The sequence below is a fragment of the Rattus norvegicus genome, chromosome 8 (genome assembly GCF_036323735.1).
Source record: "Rattus norvegicus strain BN/NHsdMcwi chromosome 8, GRCr8, whole genome shotgun sequence".
In the NCBI taxonomy this organism is placed as follows: Eukaryota; Metazoa; Chordata; class Mammalia; order Rodentia; family Muridae; genus Rattus; species Rattus norvegicus.
In genome coordinates this window covers 25,797,003-25,814,154 of record NC_086026.1, presented here as the reverse complement: position 1 = coordinate 25,814,154, position 17,152 = coordinate 25,797,003, and the positions used below count along the sequence as shown (strand labels likewise).

Genomic DNA, 17,152 nt, shown 5'->3' with positions numbered 1-17,152 from the left:
CAGCTACACCACTCTTGGGCATATACCTAAAATATTCTCCACCATGCCATAGGGCCCCGTGCTCCACTATGTTCATAGAAGTCTTATCTGTGATAGCCAGAAGCTGGATACAATCCAGATGTCCCACAACTGAAGAACAGATAAAGAAAATGTGGTATATTTATGAAAAGGAACACTATTCAGTTATTAAGAACAAAGACATGAGTTTCACAGGAAATGAATGGAACTAGAAAATACCATTGTTAGTCAGGTAACTCAGACCCAAATCTACATGCATATTGTGTACTCATTAATAAGTAGATATTTGCCAAAAACAGAATGCCTGGGATACAATTCACAGAACTCAAGAAAGTTAACAAGTAGAAGGGCTCAAAGGAGGTTGCCTCAATTCCACTTGGGAGGGAGATGGAAGGCATCACAAGGTGTGAGGGAGAGACAGAGGGTCCTGTGTGGGGAAGGAGACAAGGGTAAGGGAAGGGGGAAATGTGATCATGTATTGGGTGGCCAGAAACAGGAGCAAAGCTCTCACGGCCAGCAAAATGATTGGAAATATGCATCCTTAGAAGGTGGGAGATGGGAGTACCCTCTAGAATATACCAGAGACATGGGAGGTGAGACACTCTTAGAACTCAAAGATGAAATGCCCACTCTTAGGACCTTATATGAAGTTCCCCACAGTGGGGAGAGGGAACTTGCAGAGTCCACCTCCAGTAGAAAGATAGGAAATGAAGCCGAGGTATAGGGTTGCCATCCCACAGTTTAAAACTCAGGCCCAGAACTGTCCCTGTCTAAAAGAACTACAGGGACAAAACTGGAAAAGAAACTGGGGGAAAGGAGATCCAGTGCCTGGTCCAATTTGGGATCCATCTCAAGGGGAGGCTCCAAGGCCTGACTCTAATACTGATGCTATGGTGTTCTTACAGATAGGAGCCCAGACTGGCTGCTCTCTGAGAGGCCCAAAAAAACAGCTGACAGAGAGCAATGCAGATATTTACACCCAACCAATGGACTGAAGTTGGGACCTGCAATGAGGTTAAATTAGGGAAATGCTAGGATAAGCTGAGGAGATGGGTGACACCATAGGAAGATCAGCAGTCTCATCTAATCTGGACCCTTGAAATCTCAGACCCTTAGCTATCAACCCAATAGCATACTCCAGCTTGTCAGAGGCCACTGAAGCATATGCAGCAGAGGACTGCCTGGTCTGGCCTCAGTGAGAATAGATGAGCCTAATCCTCCAGAGGCTTGAAGCCCCATGGAGAGGGGAAGTCTTGTGGGGGGGTGGGGAGGGAGCATCCTGTTAGAGAAAGGAGTGTGGAATGGGATGATGAACTGTGAGAGGACACACTTGAAAGGGGTTAATGATTGGACTGTAAGAAATAAAAGTAATTAAAAAATGGAGTGCACAGCATTCTCAAGAGATGAAATACAGTTGGCTGAGAAATGGAAAAATATGCTATATATCCTTATTCTTCAGGAAAAAGAAAATCAAAACTACTATGAGATTTCATTTTATATGAGCCAGAATGGTTAAGATCAATAACTATTATAATGCTTTTATTACACAGTTTTATTTCTTTTTCTGTAGATGTATGAATGCATGCATGTATGCATGTGATTGGTACATAATCATAATGTGCATAATCATCATGGATTGCGTCTTGCAGAAGTCAGTCCTTTCCTTTTACCATGTTGGTTTCAAGGATTGAAATTTCCTTAGACTTAGAGGTTAGTACTCTTGCACGTTTAACACTCTGCCAGTTCAGATAATCTTTTGCACATTAGTAAACTATTTTGAAAATAATTTCTTCATTAATATTTCTAGATTTTTTACATTTTCTGAGAAAATTACAAGAATCACATGTGTGAGTTTTGAATTTCTGGTGTTTTTTTCATTATCCTCTGCAAATCCTGAAGAATGAAAATGTTGATAAAGAAATAAAGTCTTGTGTTAAATTTCAAAGATGTGGACACATGGAATGTCCATGATTCTGTACCAATTAAAACACATGTTCAGATTATTGACGTATAGTTTTAGAATGTTATAGCAACAGAAGTTTCAGATATTATACTTCACCAGAAATCTAATCATTTTTGTCTAATTCTAGGATTGTAAACTTTAAGCAAAGTACACATTATTCAAGTGAAATGGTCTTGCTTAAAATATTTCTTATGGCAACTTTCATGTCCTTGTTCCTTAAACTGTAGATAAAAGGGTTCATCATTTGAGGAACCACAGAGTACATCACTGAAGCCACTGCAGATTTTCCTGGTGAGGCACTTATTGCAGAGCTGATATATACCATAGAACCAGCCCCATAAAATAGGGAAACCACTGACAAGTGAGTTCCACAAGTAGAGAAGGCTTTGTACTTTCCCTCCAATGATGCTATCTTCAAGACTGCAGACACAATATGATAATAAGAATAAATGATTCCACAAAGAGGAACACCACCAAATACACAAGTTGCTACAAAGAGTACAATGTTATCAATGAGGGTGTCAGAACAGGAAAGCTTGATGACCTGATCAAGTTCACAGAAGTAGTGAGGGATTTCCAGATTTCTGCAGAAGGATAGCCTCTGTACCATGAGAGTATGCATCAGGGAATCCATAATACTAATGAACAGAGAAATTAATGAGAGTAGAACACATACCTTAGGATTCATTATGATATTATACCTCAATGGGTGACAAATAGCTGCATAGCGATCATAGGCCATCACTGTAAGGAGAAAATTTTCAAAATATGCAAAAGCAAGTACAAAGAAGAGCTGTGTGAGGCAGCCTGTGTAAGTGATGCTCTGGTCATTTGCTTGAATGTTAACCAGCATCTTGATGACTGTAGCTGTGCTTAAACTGATGTCATTAAAGGACAAATTGGAGAGGAAGAAGTACATTGGAGTATGGAGGTGGGATTCAAAGGCTATACCTAGAATTATGAACAGGTTTCCGAGGATTGTGACTAAGTATATGAAAAGGAAGAGGCTGAAGATGAGAGACTGAAATTCTGCATCATCTGTAAATCCTAGAAGAAGGAATTGTAACACAAATGTTTGGTTTTGTGGCTCCATGTTTCATGTCAGTCTTCAGGAGAGAATGTAACAAAATGAAAATGTAAGTAATCAAATCTAAATAAGAAAAATCAATATCATATTGTACCATGGTAAAAAAAAGTCAGTCATTGTTTTCTTACTGAACATCATTTGATGAGAGTTACTAGCCAAAATTTTAACAGATGCCTTAATATTACATCATACATTTTCTTTTTGTACTTAAATTTGCTCTTTGACAATTTGATACACCTGTATAATGCATTCTTATAACAACTCCACCATATCTCCCTGGTACCCTACTACCCATCCTCTTTTCTACTGAAATCTATTCCATGCTCCTGTTTTTATCTTTGTTTTTCTGACCCACTGAGTTTAACCTAGACTATCTATGTGACCAAGGTTTATAGCTCTCCATAAGAGTACAGGTGATCACTAGTTGAAATGTAGGTAAAAGTCAGTCTTAGCTATAAAATTTTAATGTCAATACCATTGACCCACTTCCTTTAACACTGAAAGGTTTTACAATCTCCCTAAACACTGCCATCAGCTATAAAGGAAGTTTTCATACTTCTGAGCCCATGCTATGAGGCATTTTATGTGCATTGGATGGTACATTTGTAAAGAGCAGAGGAAAGCCTCAGATGTTAATTTTACTTCTATATTTTGTGATAAAGTCTCTTTGGCATTTTCATGATGGATTATGGTAGGATATCTCTACTAAGACTTTATAGGTAGCATTTCCATTATTTAATTTCTATCTCCTAATAGCTATATTAGAATTATACATGCCTGAACTATATTTTTATCCTTTATGTACTTTTTGTTGTTATTCCACCTACATGCCATTTTTATGTACTAAGCCAATTTTCTGGCATATTACCTTTCTGTGATCTTATTTAATATTTTTGAAGCTAAAATCAAAAGTGGGAGTTAGAAAATGGCACTTAAATCTTTCTGTGCTTTTCACCCTCTGCTCAAATTCTTCACATGTCCTCACAAAAACAAATGTAAGACATCACAGAGAATCAGAAGGCTGTGATTGTTTGAGGCAAAGTCATGTTTCACATTTTTTGTTTCATATTTCACTCATTACATAAATTATACTCAATATTTCAGAATACTAGTACACAAGGGTAAATCCAATTGTAAAGAGAACTGGTTTAAGATCTGGAAACAATTCATGTTCTTACACAATGGTTACAATATGGTTTTAAAATATATAAAACTACAATAGTATCATAAAGAGGAAGGGTGAATAGATATATACAAAAGAAGAAATCGACTTGATTGACCCCAATGTCAAACATATTTAACAATTCAGGACTGCTGAAAGAAGACTGTGAATAATCTATCCAATATTTGGTATTTTACTTTATATTAAAAAAAAATAGTCCCTGAAAGTTAACATACTAACTAATACACTTTCCTTCATTAACAAAGGTACTAAAATTAAATTAAAAAATTTAAAGTAGTCATAATATATGAAGATCATATTTCTTTTTAGAAGAAATTATCTCTGGATGCTTTGAAGACAGGTAAGAGATATCTAGCAGAATGAATGAAAGCAGAATACTTGCCACAGTGAAAATGACAGTCTCTCAATAAAATGGCAGGGTGCTCACTTGACATTGTCTCTCGATGTTTTTCACATATCATTTCCCCACTGGTTTCCTGCAATAAAGCTGTGGTAAAAGACAAGTCTTCATGTCAAATCATTAAATACAACAATCTACATTACTTGAAATTTTCAAGGAAATTAATTGTCAGCATGTGCACTCAGTATGAAAATGCTCAGCCCTTGCATGCACAGGATAGAATCAGGAACTCACAGAAGAAAGGACAGTAGCTAGATGAAGATGAAGCTATTGTTTTCTGACCTTGCAGTGCTTTTAAGTTCACTGGCTTGTACGCATTCTCCAGATCCCTGACAGTTTAAAAACCAGAGTTTCTTACTAGACAGTAAGTATTACATTCAGTAGCATCCCAGGGGTATAGGTCCTTAAAGACCAAGTATGTAGATCGGAGAAATTCAGAATGCCTGTTTTCCTGACCCATGAGGGCATATTTGACTTTCCCTGTTTTCTGATACTTTCATTTTATAGACCTGGCAAATATAACACACTGAAATTTTAGTAAATTCAAATATCCCATTATACTTGCATCAATATATTTAGTTAAGATATCTATTTGTCTTTTATATTTGAATATATAGTCATATTCATTGATTATGACAATGTAGGCATAAATATGTTTAAGATTATATAATACTAGCAACTCACGGAGTCATTTAGTAATCAATGTGTTAATCCTTCTCATTCTTAAGCTTTTAAAAATAGTTGTATTATATAAATGTGCATGTTTGTATTTATTCAAATTTTATTTATAAATATTAATTACATGAATTAATGAGATTAATTGTGAACTTTGAATAGTAACAACATGATCCAGCTTCTTTCTATATTTTAACCTTCATTGCTTGAGCCTCTTAGCCTTTCAATAGTTTATTTTTATTTTATGCTACCTATTTTTTACCACCTTTATAAAAGAGAAAACATTAAATTTTATATTCTGTTACTGACTTATTCATTCAATTTTGTTCTAATTCTTTCTTTCAATAATATTTTCCCCTCTGTATCTTTCACATATTGTTGGAATTATAAATTATAGAAATATTAGAAAAATAATGAATCCTTTTGCACCTTGAGATTTTATCATTGGTGGTATGTTGTGGTTGGCATGTGAAATGTCCTTTATAGGTTGACGCTTTTCAGATCTAGCTTTCCACCTCTTGACATTGTTTAGAGAGACTGTATACTCATTATGTGTTGATGGAAGTAGGTCAATTGGGCTAGCACTGAAACTTTGTAGACAAAATCCATTTCATAAGCACTTTCTGTAACTGTATGAAGATTTAATATGACCTGAAAATCCTTGTTCCCAAAGGCATGCTTTTTCACTGGGATAGACTGGTCATGAACCATAAAATGAAATTTATGCATTAAGTTTTATCTTTTCATCCTTCCAGTCTCTATCTGTGCCCAAAGGTAAGGCTGTCCACATGCCCTGGGTACCCAAATCCCATCCAGAGAGACCTGGTCTCCCAGGATTGCTCTCATTCATAAGATCACAGTCTCACAGACTCATAGGAGGAGCAAGCTCCATTCAGAAGAGAGCAACACCAAGGAACATAACTAGGGAGTGAGAGGCAAGTGCAAGAACCTAAGCAATAGAAACCAAGGATAACTTGCATCAGCAGAACAAACAGGTGAAGGAATTGGACAAAACCAACAAAATTTAAAAAAAGAAATAGAAACAATAAAGAAATCACAAAGGGAGATGACTCTAGAAATAGAAAACCTAAGAAAGAGATCAGGAGTCTTGGATGCAAGCATCATGAGCAGAATACAGAAGATAGAAGAGAGAATCTCAGATGCAGAAGATTCCATTGAAAACATTGACACAATAGTCAAAGAAAATGAAAAAAAATGGGCACTCAAGCAGCAGGTCCCCTGTGGTCCAGACACCTCCCGGATCTGAAGGGACCTGGTCAAGAGCTCCCCGCACCCAAATCCCGTGGGAGGGAGAGCTAAATATTCAGAGGGGCAGACACTCCTGGGAAGACAGAAGAGACTATACACTGCCCACATTTCTGACTCCAGAGGAAAACACCTAACGCTATCTGGGACCCCAGTTCACAGGGGCCCCTGGAAAAGGCAGGGGAGGCCCTTATGGTTGCTGCCCTCATGGAGAGCTCAAAAGAAGCCCCCACCCCAGGAGCAACTTCAGCCCAGGGAACAGAGGTAAGACCAACTTTTCTACTCGAAGTTACCTGCCTGTTGGACTCAGAACACATGCCCACAAGAATAAGTGAAGACCAGTAGACAGGAAAGACTACAGGACTGAAAGAAGAACACTCTGTTCCCATAACTGGCTGAAAGAAATCAGGAAAAGATGTCTACAGCACTCCTGACACACAGGCCTATAGGAAGGTCTAGCCACTGTCAGAAATAGCAGAAAAAGGCAGTACGAGAGGCAACCTGATGGCAAGAGGCAAGCACAGGAACTCAAGCAACAGAATCCAAGACTACCTGGCATCATCAGAGCCCAATTCTCCCACCAAAGCAAACACTGAGCATCCAAACACACCAGAAAAGAAAGATCTTGATTTTAAAGCACATTTGATCATGATGATGGAGGATTTCAAGAAAGACATAAAGAACTCCCTTAGAGAAATGCAGGAAAACATAAATAAACAAGTAGAAGCTTATAGAGAGGAATCACAAGAATCTCTGAAAGAATTCCAGGAAAACACAATCAAATGGGTGAAGGAATTAAAACTGGAAATAGAAGCAATAAAGAAAGTAAAAAGGGAGACAACCCTGGATATAGAAAACCAAAGGAAGAGACAAGGAGCCAAAGATACAAGCATCACCAACAGAATACAAGAGATAGAAGAGAGAATCTCAGGAGCAGAAAATACCATAGAAATATTCAACCCAACTGTCAAAGAAAATGTAAAACGGAAAAGGCTACTGATCCAAAACATACAGGAAATTCAGGAATCAATGAGACAATCAATCCTAAGGATAATAGGTATAGAAGAGCGTGACTCCCAGCTCAAAGGACTAGTAAATATCTTCAACAAAATCATAAAAGAAAACTTTCCTGACCTAAAGAAAAAGATTCCCATTAGCATACAAGAAGCCTACAGAACTCCAAACAGATTGGACCAAAAAAGAAACTCCTCCTGTCACATAATAGTCAAAATGCCAAATGCACAAAACAAAGAAAGAATACTCAAAACAGTAAGGGAAAAAGTTCAAGTAACATATAAAGGCAGACCTATCAGAATCACACCAGACTTCTCACCAGAGACTATGAAACCAGAAGATCCTGGACAGATGTCATACAGACCCTTATAGAATACAAATGCCAGCTCAGTTTACTGTATCCAGCAAAACTCTCAAATAACATAGATGGAGAAACCATGATATCCCATGACAAAACCAAATTTACACAATATCTTTCTCCAAATCCAGCCCTACAAAGGATAAAAAATGGTAAAGTCCTACATAAGAAGGTAAGCTACACCCTAGAAAAAGCAAGTAACTAATTATATTGGCAACAACAACAAAAAAAGAGAATTAAACACACAAACATAATCCCATATCCAAATACGAATATAACAGGAAGCAACAATCACTATTCCTTAATATCTCTCAGCATCAGTGGACTCAGTTCCCCAATAAAAAGACACAGATTAAGAAACTGGATATGCAATGAGGACCCTGCATTCTGCTGCCTACAGGAAACACACCTCAGAGAAAAAGACAGACACTATCTCAGAGTGAAAGGCTGTAAAACAACTTTCCAAGCAATGGTCTGAAGAAGCAAGCTGGAGTAGCCATTCAATATCGAATAAAATCGATTTTCAACTAAAAGTCGTCAAAAAAGATAAGGAAGGACACTTCATATTCATCAAAGGAAAAAATCCACCAAGATGAACTCTCAATCCTAAATATCTATACCCCAAATAAAAAGGCACCTACATATATAAAAGAAACATTACTAAAGCTCAAACCACACTTGCATCTCACACAATAACAGTATGAGATTTCAACACCCCATTCTCACCAATGGACACATCATGCAAACAGAAATTAAACAGACATAGACAGACTAAGAGAAGTCATGAACCAAATGAACTTAACACAGATTTATAGAACATTCTATCCTAAAACAAAAGGATATACCTTCTTCACACCAACTCATGGTACTTTCTCCAAAATTGACCATATATTTAGTTATAAAACATGCCTCAATAGATACAGAAAGATAGAAATAATCCCATGCTTCCTATCAGACCACCACGGGCTAAATCTGGTCTTCAATAAACATAAGGGAAGAATGCCCACATATACATGGAAATTGAACAATGCTCTACTCAATAATAACTTGGTCAGGGAAGAATTAAAGAAAGAAATTAAAGACTTCTTAGAATTTAATGAAAATGAAGGTACAACATACCCAAACTTATGGGAAACAATGAAAACTGTGCTAAGAGGAAAACTCATAGCTCTGAATGCCTGCAGAAAGAAACAGAAGAGAACATATATCAGCAGGTTGACAGCACACCTAAAAGCTCTAGAACAAAATGAAGCAAATACACCCAGGAGGGGTAGAAGGTGGGAAATAATCAAACTCGGTGCTGAAATCAAACGAGTAGAAAGAAAAAGGAATATACAAAAAAATCAATAGAACCAAAATTTGGTTCTTTGAGAAAATCAACAAGATATATAAACCCTTAGCCAGTCTAATGAGAGGACACAGAGTGTATGTCCAAAATAACAAAATCAAAAATGAAAAGGCAGACATAACTACCGAATCAGAGGAAATCAAAAAAGTCATCAGATCCTACTACAAAGACTATATTCAACAAAACTTGAAAATCTCCAGGAAATGGACAATTTCCTAGACTGATACCAGGTACCAAAGTTAAATCAGGAAAAGATAAACCATTTAAACAACCCCAAACCTCCTTAAGAAATAGAAGCAGTTATTAAAGGCCTTCCAACCAAAAAGAGCCCAGGTACAGATGGGTTCAGTACAGAAATATATCAGACCTTCATAGAAGATTTCATACCAATACTATCCAAACTATTCCACAAAATTGAAACATATGGAGCACTACTGAATTCCTTCTATGAAGCACTACTGAATTCCTTCTATGAAGACACAATTACTCTTATACCTAAACCACACAAAAACCCAACAAAGAAAGAGAATTTCAGACCAATTTCCCTTTTGAATATCGATGCAAAAATAATCAATAAAATTCTTGCAAACTGAATCCAAGAGCACATCAAAACAATCATCCATCATGATCAAGTAGGCTTCATCCCAGGCATGCAGGGATGGTTTAATATACGGAAAAACCATCAAGATAATCCACTATATAAACAAACTGAAAGATAAAAACCACGTGATCATTTCATTAGATGCTATGAAAACATGTGACACAATTCAACAACCCTTCATGATAAAAGTCCTGGAAAGAATAGGAATTCAAGGCCCATACCTAAACATAGTAAAAGCTATATAGATCAAACCTGTAGCTAATATTAAACTAAATGGACAGAAACTGGAAGCAATCCCACTAAAATCAGGGATTAGACAAGGGTGCCCACTCTCTCCATACTTATTAAATATAGTTTTTCAAGTTCTAGCCAGAGCAATCAGACAACAAAAGCAGGTCAAAAGGAAACAGTTTGGAAAAGAAAATGTCAAAATATCACTATTTTTAGGTGATATGATAGTATATTTAAGTGATCCCAAAAGTTCCACCAGACAACTACTAAACCCGATAAACACCTTCAGCAAAGTGGATGTGTATAAAGTTAATTCAAATAAATCAGTAGCCTTCCTCTACACAAAAGAGAAACAAGCTGAGAAAGAAATTAGGGAAACGACACCTATGGAAATAGTCCCAAAATAATATACAATACCTCGGTGTAACTTTAACCAAGCAAGTGAAAGATCTCTATGATAAGAACTTCAAGCCTCTGAGGAAAGAAATTGAAGATCTCAGACGATGGAAAGATCTCCCATGCTCATGGATTGGCAGGATTAATATAGTAAAAAGCGATCTACTGATTCAGTGCAATCCCCATCAAAATACAATCCAATCCTTCAGGGAGTAAGACATAACAATTTCCAAATTCATCTGGAATAACAAAAACCCCAGGAGAGCTAAAACTATCCTCAAAAATAAAAGGACTTCCAGAGGGAATCACAATCCCTGAACTCAAGCAGTATTACAGAGCAATAGTGATAAAAGCTGCATGGTATTGGTACACAGACAGATAGACAAGTGGAATAGAATTGAAGACCCAGAAATGAACCAACAAACCCATGGTCACTTGATTTTTGACAAAGGAGCCAAAACCATCCAATGAAAAAAAAGACAGCATTTTCAGTAAATGGTGCTGGTTCAACTGGAGGTCAACATGTAGAAGAATGAAGATAAATCCATCCTTATCACCCTGTACAAAGCTTAAGTCCAAGTGGATCAAGGACCTCTACATCAAACTAGATACACTCAAACTAATAGAAGTAAAATTGGGGAAGGATCTTGAACACGTGGGCACTGGAGAAAATTTCCTGAACAAAACATCAATGGCTTATGCTCTAAGATCAAGAATCGACAAATGGGATCTCATAAAACTGCAAAGCTTCTGTAAGGCAAATGACACGGTTGTTAGGACAAAACGGCAACCAACAAATTGGGAAAAGATCTTTACCAATCCTACAACAGATAGAGGCCTTAAACCCAAATATTCAAAGAGCTCAAGAAGTTAGACCGCAGGGAGACAAAAAACCCTATTAAAAACGGGGTTCAGAGCTAAACAAAGAATTCACAGCTGCGGAATGCTGAATGGCTGAGAAACACCTATAGAAATGTTCAGTATCTTTAGTCAAAAGGGAAATGCAAATCAAAACAACCCTGAGATTTCACCTGACACCAGTGAGAATGGCTAAGATCAAAAACTCAGTTGACAGGAGATGCTGGTGAGGATGTAGAGAAAGAGGAACACTAGTCCATTGTTGGTTGGATTGCAGACTGGTACAACCATTCTGGAAATCAGTCTGGAGGTTCATCAGAAAATTGGATATTGAACTACCTGTGGACCCAGCTATACCTCTCTTGGGCATATACCCAAAAGATGCCCCAACATATTACAAAGACACATGCTTCACTATGTTCATAGCATCCTTATTTATAGTAGCCAGAAGTAGAAAGAACCCAGATGCCCTTCAATAGAGGAATGGATTCAGAAAATGTGGTACATCTACACAATGGAATTTTATTCAGCTATCAAAAACAATGCCTTTATTAAATTCATAGGCAAATGGATGGAATTGGAAAATATCATCCTGAGTGAGGTAACCCAATCACATAAAAACACACATGGTATGCCCTCATTGTTAAGTGAATATCCGTCCAAATGCTTGAATTACCCTAGATGCACAGAACACATGAAACTCAAGAACGATGACCAAAATGTGAATGCTTCACTCCTTCTTTAAAAGGGGAACAAGAATACCCGTGGGAGAGAATAGGGAGGCAAACTTTAGAACAGAGGCAGAAGGAACACCCATTCAGAGCCTGCCCCACATGTGGCCCCACATGTACAGCCACCAAACTAGAGAATGGGACCCCCGTTGAAGGAATCAGAGAAAGGACTGGAAGAGCTTGAAGGGGCTCGATACCCAATATGAACAACAATGCCAGCAACCACAGCTTCCAGGGACTAAGCCACTACCCAAAGACTATACATGGACTGACCCTGGGCTCCAAACTCATAGGTAGAAATAAATAGCCTAGTAAGAGTACCAGTGGAAGGGGAAGCCCTTGATCCTGCCAAGACTGAACCTCCAGTGAATGTGATTGTTGTGTGGAGGGTGGTAATGGGGTGGAGGACGGGAAGGGGAAGCCTATATAGAAGGGGAGGGAGAGGGGTTAGGGGGATGTTGGCCTGGAAACCAGGAAAGGGAATAATAATCGAAATGTAAATAAGAAATACCCAAGTTAATAAAGATGGAAAAAAAAAAGAAAGTGATCCAAACCCAATGTATCCTGGAAATCCAGGACATAATGAGAAGATCAAAACTAATGATAATGAGAAGTATATTAAGATTCCGTTCTACCCAAAGAATACATCAGACTTCTATAAGGACATTTTCTGGACAGTATTCATTTCTACTCTATTAATTATAATCAGAAACTGGAAATAGCCTAGCTGTGTATCACCAATTAAATGTATGAAGAAAATGTTGTACATTTAACAATGAAATACTGTTCAGCCATTGAAAATGAAATCTTGAAATTATCAGGAAAATGTATGTAAGGAACTAGAAAAAGAATTCTGAGTGAAATTATACAGAAAAAGAAATATGATAATGTCATTGTTTATATGTGGATATTTGGTGTTTAGCCCATGATAACCAAACCTGGATCTGTAAAATCACAAAAATTAGGTATAAACCAAGACTAGGGGCAAAGGTAGGTCTTCCTTGCCAAGAAAAATAGTTGAGCTGTGTCAGGATGAGAAAATGTACTAGATCACACGGTTTAAGCAGGGCTAGGGAGAAAAAAAATGGGGCATGATGAAAGGGACAAAGGTAGAGTCAGGTAAAATTGAGGGCCACTTGATGGGTTATGTGGAAATATAATACAGTAGACGTTTCCTAAAATATATACTGATCTGAAGGTAGTCAAATAATGTTGTTATAAAATTATAAAAAATAAAAATGCTGTCTTTTTTTCTCACTCTATGTCTGACACCACAGTGCCCAAAGATATTTGCTAGATATTTTAATTCTCAGTCAGCAAAGCCTCTCACTTGCTTTGCTCCATTTCATATCACACGGCGGAAGGCCTCTCTCTGAGCCTGGCAGCAATCTCTCTACCTTTCCAGTTCCCCAGGCAGGTTTCCACGCCAGAAACACACATCCCAATTCCTCGGTGGCCTAGTGTCTCCAGCTGCCACACACTTTCCTACATTCAAACTGTCACATAAAAGAACACACAATGCAATAACCTTTGACCCAATTGAAAATATGTAATTGCCCACCTAAACATACAAATCCTAGTATACACACACCCCTTAAGAACATTAATAACTGCCCAAAATACAGAGTGGAATCTTAACATCAGCTTTCATTTTCTCTCTGCCTTGAATATCTTCTCTGTTCCTCCTGTCTCTCCTCTTTCTGTTCTCATCTCCTCCTCTTCCTTCAAACTTTTCTCCTGCCCATCCTTCCTTCTCATCCAATGACAGGCCTCCTTCTATCCTGTACCTGACGTCACCTGTATTTTACAAATTCAATGGGGAAAGGTTCTGGTGAAATCACCTGAGTCCTGAGTATGTGACTAGGCAGCCATCCTTGAGGCAGTGGAATTACCATCAAAATACAGATAACTCCAGGGCAAACCAAAAATAAATAACATTTCCAAAATGCAGAGCTCTCAATTGGAAATACTGAGACTGAATTGAAGATATTTTATTACCAAATAGAGTCTCTAGTATTGGGAATGGGTTATATGTAATTGAGTTTTTGTCCAAAAGTGTCCCATTGGAATTCCAAAATAATCCAGGCTGTTTCCTAGGATATAGGTTGCTATCCCCAAACTTATGGCATGGCTCCATTGGTTTAGACAATACCTACACAGTTCATTGAACATAGTTCCTACCTCAAGTCTACACCTCTAAAGCTTAGTTTGCTTGGTACTGTGAACTACTGTGCATGCTACGAATTGAAAATATAAGAACCACCAAGCTACAAAGCCTTCAGTCTACAATGGTGTCTACCCTGAAAGATATGCTAGTATAATGGTGGTTCAAATTCTGTGAGAACAAATTTTGATTAGAGGTAAGGCCTACTCCATGAGATGCAACCCATACCCAGGACTCCTTGATTTACCAAAATAAGTAAAACCACATCCTACCATTCTCTTAAGGAATGTATCAATAAATGATTCTTAATGACAATAAATAAAATTATTCTTAATGGTTCTTAATTCTGTTATACTCAGAGAGCAGTGCTTTGCTCAGTCATTATCAGAGAAACTTTGTATACAGCAGGTGGGAATAAATGCAAAGAACCACAGCAGATGGCAAGAAGACAGTAAGAGATTTCAGAGTATTCATTCCTAAATGAAATCTCTATCAAATCTCTCCCCTCAGGGATCAGAGAACCCTCCAGAAGTGAAAGCCAAGAGAATTTTTGAACCACATCAAAGAAATAAGAACTTCTAAACAGCACAACCGAGGTGTATATGAACTCAGATATCATAAAGTACCATGGACATGGCCTGTCCATGGGGTCTAAGCCGTATGGAGTTATCTCTGATTAACAATTACATGCATTTTTTCCAAGGTATTACCTTGTTTGACAAACAAACCACATATAAGGTTACACACAATGATTGCTAGTACATTACTAACATAAAATAAACACAACACATTTGGAGCATCTTTGGCTTATAATGTTAACTTATGGCATTTTTTTTATGTCTCAGATACTTTGCTTAAGAGTAATGGTTCAGGTTTTTTTGTTTTTCTGTGATTCCGCATTTTTGTCTTGTTTTACTTTTTATTAGGCTAATTCCTATTTGTTTTTAATCTTCCAGTATGTTTGTGCTTGATTTATATTACTTTATCGTATTATTATTTCTTAGATGACTGTATTTTCCCCCCAGAAAGAGCAAAAAAAAAATAGATTGGGTGGTTGAGGAAGTTATGACAAATTTAGAGAAGTTTGAAAAGAGAAAACAACATTCATAATACATTTTATGAAAAAATGTACTTTTGTACACTGTAATCATTTGAATGGAAGGCCAAGACTATTAAGCACAGTGAAGTTTTTATTTAGGTACAGAAATTTGTGTAAGTAATATCCATTCAAATCAAAAGTGCTGTTTATGTATACTTTTATGTTCGTTTTCATCAGAATACAGATAAGTGTTCGATCTGTAGCATATTATTTGTATGTCTGTGTGTGTTTTTATGGCTCACATAATATTAGGTAAAGAATCAGGGTGCTTTTCCCAAGGAAGACTTTATCCTCTCAGCCAGTCATTTAATTGTCTATAGGGTTTTGTGGAGTGCAGAGCCCATGGATTTTTGCGAGATCCAGGGGATACTTTGGAGGAGTAAGAGAAAAAAAATAGAATGTGGAGAACTTTATGATTATATTATATTATAAACAAATATATAAATTTGCCTTTCTTAGGAAAAGTAACAATATGCATGATTGAGAATATAACAGTAGTTCTGGTTGGTTGGTAAAAGAAAAGCTAGCAACATATGCCTTGTAGGAGGAATTTCGAATTGAGACACTGATAAGCAAGGGAATGCCTATCTTGCTTAATTGTGCTTATTTCTTAGCTTATATTTATACCTCAACCTCATTTTAGGACCTGGAAGCATACTGTAGGTATCACTCGGTCTCACTCTCACTTTCCCATTGTGGATGCATTATATAAATATGCTTTTTCTGCTTTTCACTAGTAGTCTCTTCAATTGTATTGCAGTGGATATGTGGCAGAACTCATCTTCACTATGAACAGGCTGTTACCTTATGGCAACAAATATGGCAACATCAACTAAACCAACTAAGAAAGAAAATGTCTACTATAGACATGGAACCTACTCCTCATAGTAAATAGGCATGAGATCATTATGTGGGAATAATTGTGTGTTGTAAAACAGGTAGATAGTTAGGTTTATTCTCAGTAAACATTTCAGGGCTAACAATACCTCCAACACCTTGCATACCAAATCTGAAAACCTTATATTACTAAAATCTTATTTTTTTCTGGGGATCCATATGGTGTGTATACACCCAAACCCCAGCTTTCAAGGTTGTGGTTATGCTCATAATCATTTAAATTCAAAATCTGATGAGTTTTATAGCCAAGACATTAAAAAATACACATGAAATCCATGCTAAACCCAGATATGAGACAAAAAAGAAAGTGGGATTATATAAATAAATGTCTTAAAAATATTAATTTTTCCCATGGATGCTAGCTACTAAGGGAATACTGGTATGAGGTGCTATGCTTTTAGGACAGACAATAAAAACAATGCTACAGATAGTTTAAACAAGCTAAAGAAGGACTTTCATAATCTAGGTCATGTAAATTATTATGACAATTAACATACTGGGCTTTTTTGAGGTAATTGAGGTCACGTGGTCTGGCTGAGTATATTATTCTAAGTATCCATTGCTGTTCCCTGTGTTATTGTTCTAAGGTTCAATGCTGTACTACATTTAAGAGTAAATGACAGGGCTGGGGATTTAGCTCAGTGGTAGAGCGCTTACCTAGGAAGCACAAGGCCCTGGGTTCGGTCCCCAGCTCCGAAAAAAAAAAACCAAAAAAAAAAAAAGAGTAAATGACAGCAGTACTTTCCTTGAGAGATTCAGAAAACAGGACAAAATAAGAGATTTGAAGGTAACAAATGGGAAGAGAAAGAGGTTGAGTACAGTGAGATAAATCTTCTATATTAGTGGTTCTATACAACCACTTT

At 37.0% G+C, this 17,152-nt stretch overlaps 1 protein-coding gene across 1 annotated transcript; it reads right to left on the bottom strand.

Moving 5' to 3' along the window:
- Positions 1-2,135: 2,135 nt before the first annotated feature.
- Or7g35 (olfactory receptor family 7 subfamily G member 35) lies at positions 2,136-3,074 on the bottom strand. The gene has a single exon (NM_001000873.1). The coding sequence runs from the start codon at positions 3,072-3,074 to the stop codon at positions 2,136-2,138; it is 939 nt and encodes a 312-aa protein (NP_001000873.1).
- Between the last annotated feature and the right edge of the window lie 14,078 nt (positions 3,075-17,152).

Excerpts from the sequence above, each read along its gene's own strand:
- Or7g35 (NM_001000873.1), bottom strand. The coding sequence starts at position 3,074 with ATGGAGCCACAAAACCAAACATTTGTGTTACAATTCCTTCTTCTAGGA.